The 14,704-nt window shown below is 37.0% G+C and overlaps 2 protein-coding genes across 2 annotated transcripts; one reads left to right on the top strand and one right to left on the bottom strand.

The window, feature by feature from the left end:
* Window positions 1-661: 661 nt before the first annotated feature.
* Window positions 662-2,682, top strand: LOC145640231 (uncharacterized). The gene is made up of 4 exons (XM_081691533.1): window positions 662-1,336; window positions 1,394-1,453; window positions 1,541-1,892; window positions 1,979-2,682. Exons 1-4 carry the CDS (start codon window positions 662-664, stop codon window positions 2,680-2,682), a joined length of 1,791 nt encoding a protein of 596 aa, XP_081547659.1.
* Window positions 2,683-11,375: 8,693 nt separating this feature from the next.
* Window positions 11,376-12,392, bottom strand: LOC145640230 (uncharacterized). The gene is made up of 2 exons (XM_081691532.1): window positions 12,120-12,392; window positions 11,376-12,029 (listed from the first exon to the last, which is right to left on the bottom strand). The coding sequence occupies exons 1-2, from the start codon at window positions 12,390-12,392 to the stop codon at window positions 11,376-11,378; spliced, it is 927 nt and encodes a 308-aa protein (XP_081547658.1).
* Window positions 12,393-14,704: the final 2,312 nt, after the last annotated feature.

Genomic DNA, 14,704 nt, shown 5'->3' with positions numbered 1-14,704 from the left:
AACTGAGCAAGAAATTCAACCCTAACAAAATGACCAAACTGATGAACCAAATGAAGATCAATACCAACTGCCTCATGATATCATAACACAAAATACCCAAGCCCAACCATCTACACAGTCCCTGATAGCTCCTTTGCAAAACATTGGTGAGTTTGGACCTAGGGGTAACTCAGGTGAGAATCAATCATCAAATTCATCTAGAGTGTCTGCCTTTTTTCAAAAGAGAGTGCCTAGAACAACTGCTAAGAGAAAAGGGATTGTGATTAGCACAAGTACAAGTGGGGGGGATAGTGAACAACAAAATGGGGATCATAATAGGAGTAGGGAGGTTACTGTTAGCTTAGGTGAAGACAATGATACTACTAGTCTGGCTTTAGTTGGTGAGGAGGGTGACAGTGAAGATGATGGGTACAATCCTAGTAGAGGGGATTCTGGTGAAGACATGAGTGATGACTCAGAGAATGTGAGCCTAGATGATGAAGATGACTTGCCTAAGGATGAATATGGGCCAATGATTGAAGACAGTTATGATCCCTTTGAGGATGAAGAATTTGAGTGTGAGAATGAATAGGACAACTATTTAACAAAGCTATATAATAATGGAGAGGTGTATAAGGATGAGGGATTTGGGAAAATAGTTCTCAAGGAATGGCAACTGTTCATGGACAAGCAACACCTAAGGGATGTTGTGAGGGATTACTGCATCCAGTGTGGATTTGCAGTTGTTGTTGAGTGGGCTAGCAACAAAAGATATTGTTGTAGATGCTCTGATGTGAACTGTGGCTGGAGATTAGCTGCTTCTTTCCTTCCAGATGGGTGCACTTGGGCAATCAAGAGTATACAAAACCCAGAACATACATGTGCAGGACTGGAGACAAGGAACAACATGGTGAATGTCAAGTGGGCTATGAGAGTTTTACTTGAAGATATAAGGGCAAACAATGATGTTCCTGCCAAGGCTTCGAATGAGTTGCTGTGGAAAAGGTATGGAGTGACAATGGCACAAAGCACACTGTATAGGGTGAGGACAAAGGCCTTAGTTGAAATTCATGGTGGGCATGATGTCTGTTACAAGGCACTGCCTATGTACTGCGATGTGATCAAGCAGCTTAATCAAGGTTCTTTAGCAAACTGTGCATGGAAGAGTGTAGGTCCTGATAGGCCAATGGTGTTCAGTAGTATATTCATTGCCTTTAAGGCTTCAATAGATGGGTTGAATGCTGGCTGCAGAAGCTTAATTGGAGTGGATGGAGCTCATCTCAAGGACAATTATGGTGGGGTTTTATTGTCTGCAATTGCCATTGATGGAAATAATGAGTTATTTCCTGTAGCATGGGCAATAGTGGGAGCTGAAGATGCTGACAGCTAGAAGTTCTTTCTATATCACTTGAAGAGTGCTCTGGAACCAAGTGGCAGAGGTGATAATTGGTGCATAATAAGTGACAGACAAAAGGTATTCATCCTAATCCCCTAGTTTGGCTTTAATTGCTCTATACTTGGTATACAATGTGAACACTTATTACTTTGTTTGTCTTTAAAGGGTATTGATCCTGCCATTAGTGACATATGGCCAAAAGTAGGCAGAAGATACTACTGCAAGCACTTGGTCAAAAACTTCAAGAAGGAATTTCCTGGTTTGCTGATGTTCCAATTATTTTGGAAGGCTGCTAGAGCATTCAATCCATTCACTTTTAAGAAGGCAATGAAAGCATTGCAGAAGACAAATCCATTAGCACTTGTTTGGCTGGTAGAGTTTGGACCACAATCAAGATGGTCAAAGCATGCTTTCAATCCAGAAGTCAAGTGTGATACAAACAAGTCAAACTTTGTAGAAAGCTTTAATTCTACCCTAGGCATTGATAGATGCAGACCAGTCCTGACTCTGCTAGAAGGTATTCTCACCTTACCTTACTTATTTGATGTTTAGTGAATTCAATATCAGTAATTGCTTATCTATTCATCCTTGTTGCTGTTTCAGGTATTAGAAGAGTGACAATGGTGAGAATGGCCACAAGAAAGGAGGCATGTGAGAACTGGAGGGATGATGTGTGTCTTAATATCATGAAAAGGATGCATGTTATTAGCCATGAATCAAGGACATGCAAGAGTTTGAAGTCTGGAGATGGTGAATTTGAAATACTTGATGGAAGATCTGTGCTTCCAGTGAACCTAAGAGAGAAGACATGTGTATGTAATGCTTGGAAACTTACTGGATTGCCTTGTAAACATGCCATGAGAGCCATTTTGCACTCAAATGAAGACCCTAGGTTCTACATAAGTGAGTGGTATTATGTCACAAGGTATAAGTTGGCTTATGCCAACTCTATCAAGGCCATACTAGATGTGGATCAGTGGCCTGACAGTCCTTATCCAGAGATTGGCCCACCAACTATGATAAGAGGAATAGGGAGACCTGCAAGGAATAGGAGGAGGGAAGAGGGTGAGCAAGCCAAAGGGAAGAGGTCCAGAATTGTCAAGTGCAGCAAATGCCAACAGTTTGGCCATAATGCACAAACCTGCCAAGGTGGCTTAACTGGTAAACAAAAGGTGGCCTTAGGTGAAAGCTCTACAGGTCAGACCAACAAAAAGCAAACAACCAGGAAGGGAAAAGGGGCATCTATGAGCCAACCTGAACCAACAACAGTGGCATCACAACCATTAAGAGTTTCACCAAGGAAATAGAGAGCAAAGGGTCCTATCTCAGCATCACAGCCATTAAGAGTCTCACCTAGGTCTAAGAGAGCTAAAGGAGGGGTCTCAGCTTCACATCTTGCATGATGTTTGTCTTAGGAGTAGATAGATGCAGAAAAGTGCTTATTTTTTTGCTTCTTAGTTGACTGTATGTGTCAAACTTGAAGATGATCTGTTCATGATGTCAAATTCTGTTTTTTTTTTACAAGACATTTAGATTATGGGTTGATGTAATATCAGCATTATTGACTCTTAATAATGTACCAATTTCATGTGTCAAAAATGCTTGCAACAATTGTGCAAAAATTGTGTAAAAAATGTGTAAAAAAATGCTTGCAAAAATTGACAAAAGTAGTACCAATTTCATTCATCATCATGCATTTAACAAACCAAATTACATCAGTTCCATACCTAATACATAACATCTAACATCAAAATTCTACTTCATACTAATACACCAAAGTCATCACTTACAAACAACAAATAACATAATAAAATACATTATCAAAGCAATCTTCACGATTAGTTTGATGAAATTCATCAAATCATCCAGCCTTGAAGTAACACCAGCAACACCATCTTGTTCAACTTCCAATTCATCACCAACCCTTATTATATCCTCCTCCTTCAACCACGCTAAATAATCGCACCCTCTGCACTTGAAAAAGAGTCTTCTAGGGTTCTTCGCGGTTCCTGAAATCTTCACAGCATCCACTTGAGGGGGAGAACAGTCGCAGCGCATATGCTTAACCCAAGCAATCCTATCGTCCATGGTGATTGGCTTCAAGGAAGAAGAAGAACGACTGTTCTTCATTGCCTCTTAGACAGAATTTGGGAAATCAATTTCTAGGGTTCTTACAAAAAGGGGGAAATCGATTTTCATTTATATAAAAAGGGGGGAACTCGATTTGGAGGGAAATCAGGTCTGCCATTAGGGTTAAGTTAGTCATTAGATGCTTAGTTAACCACAATTAAGCTTAAAATGGCTTATTACATGGATTAAGGTTACCATTGACTTAACTTTTTAAAACATAGTCCACCAAGGATATTTACGTTTTTTTAATTTTACCACTGAGAATTTTGAATAATACAGGTCTACCAAAGAGAATAATAATAATAATAATAATAATAATAATAATAATAATAATAATAATAATAATAATAATAATAATAATAATAATAATAATAATAATAATAATAATAATAATTTGTATTTAATTTGAACTTATCTGTTCCGATCTGAGCTTATTTTTTCTGATATGATCTAATCTGAACTTATTTTTTCTGATCTGAACTTATTTTTCCTGATCTGAACTTATTTTTTCTGATCTGATCTGATCTGAACTTATTTTTTCTGAAATAAGTAAAAATAAGGTGAACTAAACAAGGCCTAATAATAATAATAATATGTAATAATAATAATAATAATAATAATAATAATAATAATAATAATAATAATAATAATAATAATAATAATAATAATAATAATAATTTGTATTTAATTTGAACTTATCTGTTCTGATCTGAACTTATTTTTTCTGATCTGATCTGAAATTATTTTTTCTGATATGATCTGATCTGAACTTATTTTTTTCTGATCTAACCTGATCTGAACTTATTTTTCCCGATCTGATCTGATCTGAACTTATTTTTCTAATCTGATCTGAACTTATTTTTTTTGAAATAAGTAAAAATAGGGTGAACTAAACAAGGCCTAACTAGTGATTTAGGTGGGTAACACAACTTTTAATTTATAAAAAGATGTGAGTTTAATTTATTAGATAGACTTTTGATATTGGCATCTAATTTTTGGGCTCTACATGTTTTAGAGGAATTGTTTTCATAACATAAATAATTATTATGAATGTACTTGTGTTACAATTGATAATTATGATTTTTGAGCCATATTGATAATTAGTTTAATACATCCTTCTTTTTTTTATAATTAGTCATTTCACACTTGTCGATGCAATACTTTGGTCATACATATCGCCAAAATATTAAACTACGCCTAAATCGAGCTTTATATGCAAACCCAATGATCATGAGGAGGGTCTATTAATTTTAATTATATTTCTAAAACCATTGATCTATCTTTTCTAGAATTATCAAGAAGGTTATTTTAAGTTCTAAAGGCATTAGGATTATTAATTATTATCTTCTAGAAGGTCCTAATTTATTCTATTTTGAAAATATAATGATCAAGAATTCTACATTGGATAAAATAAGTGTTTTTAATGGATTTAAAACTGATTTAGTTAAGATAAGTACAAAAGACCGGCTAACCCAATTTGATTGGAAGTCGAATTCCGTACGAAATCTTATCGTACAGAATTTATCGCGTCGCAACGAATCCATCGCAATGCGATAAGATCATCGCGTTGCGTTAAAACTATCGCATCGCGATGAATCCGGTTTTACTCCGGATTGAATTTTGACTCAAAATCTGATTTTTTCGGTCATATTTGCTATAAATAAGGGTGATTTTTCCCGTTTTCAATTTACCCAAAATCACCAACAATTATCACCAATCTTCTCTTTCTCTCTCTCTAAGATGCAACTTATTCTTTCTAGCTCGCTCTTAATTTTCAAAACCCTTTTCTAAACCTTTTTCATAAACACATACACCATACGTCCTTCACGAGATACTAATACACATAGCCAAGCTCGAAATTGTCTTAGACCTTGACGTGAAAGGTTGATAGTTCTGAGGGTTTTGTCCCAAATCCATATCTCAATTAATATTATTGTTTGATTTAATATTTTTATTGAAGTCACTAACGTGTATATTGTTTTAATAGAAAGAGGTACGAGGTTTCAAAGTAAGTAGTTTGATTACTCAATTTCTTTATGAATCATGTTTAGATTATTTTATTAATTTCTAGTATCAGGTTAGGATGCTTGTATTGCTTTCTAGTATCATGTTTAGGGAATTAAATAATATTTCTAATATCATGTATATTGCTAGTATCATGTTAGGGCTAAAGCTTTAATTTTTACTATTAATGACATGCTAGGATTTGTTAGTTATCATGTTAGTATCATGCCTAGGATCTAGCTAATATTATTGTGCTTTGATGAGATTATTATTATTATGATGATGATTTTTTGTGTCAATATTAATATTATTATGTTGCTTGATATTATTATTGTTATTGATTGATCACACCTTTTCTTGCAGGTTTAATGGGAATTTGTATTTGAAATCACGCTTCATAAGATAATTAATAATTTATTTAGGCTAATATGATTTCAAGTGATCTCCAACAATAACTTTATTTGTGCATTAATAATCAACCAACATAGATTAAATATGCTTAGGTTTAATTTATTGATTGTATGTTAATTGGAAAGCGCACATGAATATAAGAAAAACAAAGTAGAAGCCTATTTAGGGCAGGCACAATCTCTTTTAGATTGGATCCGTACCAACATCCTCGAATATCCAGTCATGGTTCAAGACCACTATGGAGTTAGTGATCTCTGTGATCGTGAATGGGGTGTAACCTTTGCACCTGTGGATGGTTTACAAGTTTCTCTAGCTTCCTTCCGTTCCTTTGGACGCCACCATGTTTGAATGCATGATCACAGTGGGGCTCAAAATTGATGCTTGAAATATTCCCTACTGTAGGCGTCGCTCGAAGTGCGCCTACATAAAAGCATGTTGTGAATATGCTTGACACTTATAGGAAGTGGGAATTGACATAATACGATTAGGGACAAATAAAGTAGGGAGCCGCCAACAAGTTTTTAAGGAACTTGTAAACCGTTCACGGATCATAAAAAGGCAACCACGATAAGGGAAAACGATAGGCAACAACGATTGACCCGTGAAGGTTACAGCCCATCCATAATCCATGAGATTACTAATTCCATATGGTTCGGAACCACGAAAGGAGGATCGGGGATGATGGTACGAAGTGAGTCATGGAGTCACATTCGCCCGTATTGGCCTCTATTCGATTCTTATAGTGAAAAATGATTCCTGCGATCTCAAAGGAATACAAACAAAGATTCAATTTGTTCCAAACTATTATTATGCTAAATTGGTTTAATATTAATGCAACATATAATTCTAAATTATTGTGATCACTTGATTTAATAGCAAAGATTAAAAAGGAACCTAAACCGGTTGTCCAAATTATCTTATTCACTAGGTGAAAATAGTGCTTTGGTAGCGGTTCAAACCCGGTCTAAGGCACCGGTTTGAACCGCTGCCTATGTGGGGGGTGCCAAAAACCCACGTTTTAGCACCGGTTCAAAACCGGTGCCATATGTCCAATTAGGCACCGGTTAACCGGTGCCTTTTACTACTCTCCCGCCAATTTTCTTTTTTTGGTGGTAACTATTTTAGGCACCGGTTGGTGCCTAACCGGTGCCTATTCACCAAATAACTTTTTTTTTGTTTTTTTTTTTTTCCAATTTTCGTGCAATAATATTTAAAAAAAACCTGTTTCTAGAAATAATAATAACCTGTAATTCCAACAATTATATTAAATATAATAATTAATAATATTATTGTTATAATAACTAATAATAATAATATTATTAATTATTATAATAAGATACAAAAATAATATTAAAAACAAGAATTCAATTATATATATATAGATATAATTATTCCCAAACGCAATACAAAAAAAAAAAGTTGCTTACATATACAAATAATAGTAAGTAAATATATAATGAATAATAAGTTATATATTTCAAAAGTTAACATAAATAATTTACAATTACAATGCCATTTACATGTTGAAGGTGATAAAAGACGCCAACATGTCACGAACTTCATTAAGCTCCTTGATTGTCAACGGACCATCCTTTTGGACCTTGCAAAACTTGAAATACAAAAACATTATGTTAAAATTAATTAATTAGGCAAAACAATATGTATTTTATCAAATATTACCTATATGACTTCTATGTAGCCCATTTCCTACATTACTTATCAAATGAACTATTTCTTTCTCATAACATGTCAATGTTGGGTAGTTGTATGTGTGTAAGCCCTAAAATATATAGAAGAGCATTTTATTAAGGTTTATGACGCTTTTTACTCAAAATGGCCCGAGTATGGCCTATATGACTTTACTTTGCCCATTTCCTACATTTCTTATTAAATGAACTTTATTTATCTCATAACATGTCAATATTATCTAGTTATAGGTGTATAAGGAAAGAAATCACATCAAAAGAGCATATTAACACAAAATGACCCAAATATGGCCCATATGACTTCTATTCAGCCCATTTTCTACCTTTCTTGTCAAATGGCCTTTTTTTTTTTTTTTTTTTTTTTTTTTGGTAAATAAAATTTTATTACCAAGGAAAGAAAGTTACAACTTACAAGAGCTAAGTTATAACTACCACCAGAACACCAAAAGACCTGTAGAAACAGGCCAGCCCCCAACACCCAGTTCTAGATCCTATCCTAGCCACCTTCTAGGAAGGGCCTAGAACCAACTGGACTCAGATTTCCTGCCACCTTCTAGGAAGGGTTCTGGAAACCAGGACCAGACAACAACACAAGCATATAGATCTGCAAACGCACCAACAAAACAATAAAAGCCTAACAAATAAAGGTTTACAAAAAAAAAACCAAGGCACCAGCAAATAAAAACTGCAAGCTTGAAAACCCGGTGAACACAAAAAAAAACCCCTGCACCCAGCAAAGAACCAGAAGAGCAGAAGCCAGACCAGCACCAGCAAAAACTGCAACAGCAACAAACCAGCAGCACCAAAACAAACCAGCACTGCAACAGCAACCAAAACCAGCAAACAGAAGCAACACAGCAACAGAACAGAAGCAACCTGCAAAGAACAGCAACAACAACTGTACAGAGCAACACAACACACAAAAAGCAGCAGCAAAACAACACCAGAACAAACCAGCACTGCAACAACAACACAGCAAACAGGAGCAACACAACAATAGAGCAGAAGCAAACTGCAAAGAACAGTAACAACAACTGCACAGAACAACACAGCACACAGAAGCAGCAGCAGAACAACACCAGCAACAGAATCAGCAGCTGGAACAGGACAGCAACACACAACAGCTGCAAACACCAACAACCAGGCACACACAACAGAGCAACAGCAAGCAGAAACACAACAACCCACCAACTGCCACCCAGAGCAGCAGCAACAGCTAGGAACAGCAACCAGAACCACCAGCTGCCACCTAACCACAGCAGCAAAAGAAGACTGCCACAGCAAAACAACAGCAACAGAGCAGAACCAGCATTGCACCAACACAACTGCAACAACAGCAGCAAACTAGCAAAGAGGAGCTACTGATAAGCTTCCCTCAACCAGAACAAACCAAAAAACAGATAGAACAAGAACAATCAGTGAACCAAAAGCAGCTTTTTGTCTGTTCCTTTACACCTAACAGCAACATGATAAATAATGTCATGAAAGACAGTTTCTGAAGGTTTTCAGTCACCCGTAAACATCAGACTATTCCTTTGCAACCATATCCTATAGATAGCCTCAGCAAAACACATAGAGTACACTCTACCCTTGCTGCTCGACTTCCTACAATTCTTAACAATCCATTGCTGTTCAATGTGAAAAGGTTGAACTGCTTTTTTCACATCAAGAAGCTTCAAAATCTGTTCCCAAATAGTCTTAGAGTAAGGACAGCAGAAGAACAAGTGAGAGACAGATTCGCAAGTATTCTGGCAGAAAAAGCAAATAGGGTCACAACTTGCATTCCACTTCACAATTCTATCCTTAGTGGCAAGTTTGTCAAGCAAAGCTAACCAAGTAATGAAAATACTCTTAGGACTGGCTTGATTATTGCAAATAATTCTTTTCCACCCTACTTTAGGAGCCTGAGGTCGAATCCGGGCATAGAGTTTAGCAATACTCATTTTCCCATTTTTCATAATAGAGGACCAACCACCAATATCATCAATAATACCTCTGCAAGTCAAGATTTTCTTCAAAACCCATGAGCATTTCTTGGGAATAGTGGCAGTCCAAAAATTCCTATTGTTGAAATAATAGGTATGCACCCATTTCACCCACATATTATCAGATTTGTGAGCAAGATCCCACAAAATCTTGCAAATAGCAGCTTTATTCCAATCACCAAGAGAGGTAATATTCCAGCCACCACACACCTTAGGAAGAGTCATATGATGCCAGGAGACAGGGGCCTTTTTTGCATAAGTGTTCTTCCCAGTCCAAAGGAAAACCCTAAACTTGGTTTCAATTTCCCTAAGAATCTTCTTAGGAAGAATGAAAATCTAAGCCCAATAAGCCTGAATACCAAAGAGAACACTTTTGATAAGCTGTAACCTGCCAGCATAAGACAAGTGTCTAGAAGTCCAGCAATCAATCCTAGCATTAACTTTTTCAACCAAAGGCCTACACTGAGCAATAGTAAGCTTTTTAGAAGACAAGGGCACCCCAAGATATCTAAAAGGCAAACTACCTCTACTCATACCAAGAATGGTTTGCAGCTGATCTTTATCAGAATCAGAGATACCTCCAAAATAAACCTCACTCTTACTTAAATTAGCCACCAGACCAGAAGCACAAGAGAATTTCTGGAAAGCCTGCAAGAGAAGCTGAATAGAGGTGGAATCAGCCCTAGAGAAGAGGAGAAGATCATCAGCAGACATCATATGGGTAATACCTAACTTCTCACATCTAGGATGAAAATTGAAATTAGGATTCCCATTCATATCCTTAAGGCACCTAGAGAGGTACTCCATACATAGAGCAAAAAGAAAAGGAGACATAGGATCTCCTTGCCTAAGGCCTTTTTTTGCAGAAAAAGGTTTAGCAGGAAAGCCATTAACCATCATAGAATAAGAAACAGAGCAGACACAGGTCATAATCCAATTCACAACAGAATGAGGGAAACCAAGCTCTTCTAAAACAGTCTGCAGAAATGGCCATTCAACAGAGTCATAGGCCTTTCTCAAGTCAATCTTGATCATGCATCTAGGAGAAACAAACTTATGAGAGTAGCCTTTGATCAATTCAGTAGTCAGGAGAATATTGTCACCAATGTGCTTACCCGGGATAAACCCAGCTTGAGCATCATCAATAACAGTCCCCACCACCTTAGAAATCCTGTTGGTGAGAACTTTGGAGATCAGCTTGTACAACATGGTACAACAAGCAATAGGCCTAAACTCTCTGACATAAGAAGGATGCTGAACCTTAGGCACTAAGGTGATTGTTGTACAATTCCACTGTTTAGCAATGACACCAGTCTCAAAGAAAGAGAAGATAGCAGTATAAATATCAGTTTTGATCATAGGCCAAGCCTTTTTGAAGAAAACAACATTAAAACCATCAATTCTAGGCGCCTTATCATCTCCAATCTGAGCTAGAGCACTATCAATCTCCGAAGTAGTAACCACAGAAGTCAAAATATCAATAGAACTAGAGCTAAGTTGAGAACCTCTCCTAATAGTAGCTAAGTCAACAGCATGGAGAGAGCTAGCACAAGAACCAAGGAGCCCTTTATAAAACCCCACAATCTCATTTTCAATAAGAATAGGATCTTTCAAAAGGACATCATCATCAGTGAAGATATAATCAATTCTATTCCTACCTTGCCTGTGCTTCATAACAGAAAAGAAGTAGTGAGAACTAGAATCCCCTAGCTTAATCCAATCAACCCTAGATTTCTGCTTATAAATGGACTCTTGTATATTCATCTAATGCTTCACCATAGAAACAACTTCAGCCTCTTTAACATGAAGGTCAGAATTAGAATAATCAACAGCAAGCTGGTCCTGAATGGCTTTCAACGAGGCAAGAGCCACATCCACTTTCTCATCAACATTAGCAAAATACTTAGTGTTCAGATCTTTCAGGTTCTTTTTGACAGATTTCAAATTCTCCCAAATATTAACCATAGTAGAACAACCTGCAACACTATGCCAACTTTTCTCCACAATGGAACAAAAATCAGCATGATCAGCCAGGCAATTAAGAAACCTAAAAGGTCTCCCCTTAGTAGCAGCAAACCTACTCACTTCAACCAAGAGAGGGTTGTGGTCAGAAAGAAGAGGAGGAAGATAGATAGATTCAACATGAGGGAACTTGCTCAACCAAGCCTGATTCACAAGCCCCCTATCAATTCTTGTAGCAATTCTAGTATCACCATGACCCTTATTAGACCAAGAGTAAAAAGAACCTTTACTCTTAAGCTCACAAAGATCAAGATTATCAACAAAACTTCTAAAATGATTGACCTCATAATCAGTGACAGCATTACCATTAACTCTATCACAAGAATTGAGAACAGAATTAAAGTCACCGATAACAAGCCAAGGCCTAGAAACAGCTCCAAAACTAGAAATACCATCCTAGAGAGGTAATGTATCATGAATAGAATTTAAGCCATACACAAAGGTACAGAAAATCTGATGAAGAAAATCCTTAGAGCTAATTTGAACATGAATGAACTGCTCGTGAGAGGAGATGACGGAAAGATTAACTTTGTCATGAGACCAGCCAACCCAGAGTCTACCCCTATGAGAAGAAGAGTAGTTACAAAACCAAGACCAAGAAGATCCAAATTTCTTCTGAAGCTTAACACTCTTATCACATTTAACTTTAGTTTCCATAATACCAACAACATCCACATACTGTTCAGCTAGCAGTTTCTTAAGAGAAACTACTTTACAGGGATCATTAAGACCCCTAATGTTCCATGATAGGATAATCATGATCCCAGAGGAGGATTACCATCACCCCCGATAGGAACAAGTTCTCCAGCACCATCTCCATCTTTAAGCAAGGCAGCATAAGTGTTAGAATTAGGAACACTAGTAAAGACAGGAGGATTACTATGACTTCTTTGCTTCCTTCCAACCACTCTCCAATCATCATCAGAATTAGCTTGCACAGTAGTTGGGGCAGGAGTGAACACATCAGCATTATGCATAGATCCATTACCCCCAGATTTAGGCACACTAGGCCCAGGTGCAGGAACAGTAGCAGGTTGGGGCTTAACAACCCACACCTTTCGCTTAGGCTGCTCCTTAGAAGCCACCTGCTTCTTTTGAGGCCGAACCTTCCTAGCACAGTCATGGCCTACTTTGTTACATTTGCTACAATAGGGGGGTGCCCACTCAAAAACAACTTTTTGTTCAATCAAAGCACCATCTGGGCTTTCAAACCAGATATTCTTGGGTAAAGTCTTAGTTACATCAACTTCAATGAGCAACCTAGAAAAGGAGACCCTCAATTGCTTTGAAGTACACTCATCAGCACACAAAGGAACTCCTAAGACATTTCCCAGTCTGCTCAAAGTGTCCATACCCCAACAATTCAGAGGTAAGTTAGGTAATTTCACCCATATAGGAACAGTTCTCAAAACCTCAGCATGAAAGTCAAATTTCTCAGACCAAGGCTTAACAATAGACGCCTTACCAAAAAAAATGTGTGGACTAGCATTAAGAACAACATGCATATCATCAGAGTTTTGCATTTTAATCAGAAAGTAGCCATCATCATGCCAAAAAACATCAGGTTTAGCTACAACATTCTAATTTTCAGCAATGTATCTATGAACAGCAGCTATAGTAGGATAATAGCCTATGACATAGAAAATTACAGAATTCTTCCACTTAAGATTACCTTCAGTGATTTCAGCTTGCTGCAACATTGCAACAGATTTGCCATCCTTCACCATAGGAGTTACAAAAGAAAGGGCCGAACCCTTTGCAGTAAGCTTAGCACCACTTGGATTAGGAGTAAGAATATTTGGCTGAAGAGGGATCACATCATCCTCCAAAGAAACCGGGTCAACACTTGGAGCAGCACCGATCCTAGAAACCAATGGAACAGTAGTAGTGGGTGCTGTCTCAGGAATTCGCGGCATTGAACCAAAATTAAGGCTAGGATTACCTTCAGCCACCATAGTATCACCTATTACAGCACCACCTGCAATAGGAACAGTCGAAGAAGCACGGAGATCCAATGAAACAGTGGATCCGGTCATTGTTTTATTGGCTTTAATCAGGCGCGTATGAAAATCCTCAAGTGCTTTCAGCTCAGCTCTAGTTATCTTCTCATTTGAACGACTCAAATGAGAAGGAGGAGTAACCAGCTCATCAGGATCCTCATCAATTTCTGGAATCGAAGATGAACCCGCAAGCCTAGACACATTCAACCTATTAGCACCATAGTTCAATAGGGATTTAGAAGCATGATTCAAGTTGTTTGAGGGTTGAGGAGTAGATTGCTTCTTCTTTCGAGCCATTGGAACTGATTAAGCTGAAGGAAAAACCAGAAAAATCAGATCACCATGGAAGGAGAGAGAAGGGAGAAAAGTCAACGCAAGTCAAATGGCCTTTTTGTTTCTAATAACATGTCATTGTTGGGTAATATTAGGTGTCTAAGGCTAAAAATCACATCAATATAGCATTTCAATAAGTTTAACAACGCATTTTACTCAACATGGCCCAAATAGGGCCTATATGACTTCTATGTAGCCCATTTCCTACATTACTTATCAAATGAACTATTTTTTTCTCATAACATGTCAATGTTGGGTAGTTTTATGTGTGTAAGCCCTAAAATTGTATAGGAGAGCATTTTATTAAGGTTTATGACGTTTTTTACTAAAAATGGCCCGAAAATGGCCTGTATGACTTTACTTTGCCCATTTCCTACATTTCTTATTAAATGAACTTTATTTATCTCATAACATATCAATGTTATCTAGTTATAGGTGTATAAGGAAAGAAATCACATCAAAAGAGCATATTAACACAAAATGGCCCAAATATGGCCCATATGACTTCTATTCAGCCCATTTTCTACCTTTCTTGTCAAATGGCCTTTTTGTTTCTCATAACATGTCATTGTTGGGTAATATTAGGCGTCTAAGGCTAGAAATAACATCACTATAGCATTTCAATAAGTTTAACAACACATTTTACTCAACATGGCCCAAATAGGGCCTATATGACTTCTATGTAGCCCATTTCCTACATTACTTATCAAATGAACTATTTCTTTCTCATAACATGTA

This window comes from Chenopodium album, chromosome 7 (assembly GCF_948465745.1).
Source record: "Chenopodium album chromosome 7, dcCheAlbu1.1, whole genome shotgun sequence".
Classification (NCBI taxonomy): domain Eukaryota; kingdom Viridiplantae; phylum Streptophyta; class Magnoliopsida; order Caryophyllales; family Amaranthaceae; genus Chenopodium; species Chenopodium album.
Note: the sequence above shows the minus strand (reverse complement) of the source record. Positions and strands in the feature narration are given on the sequence as shown.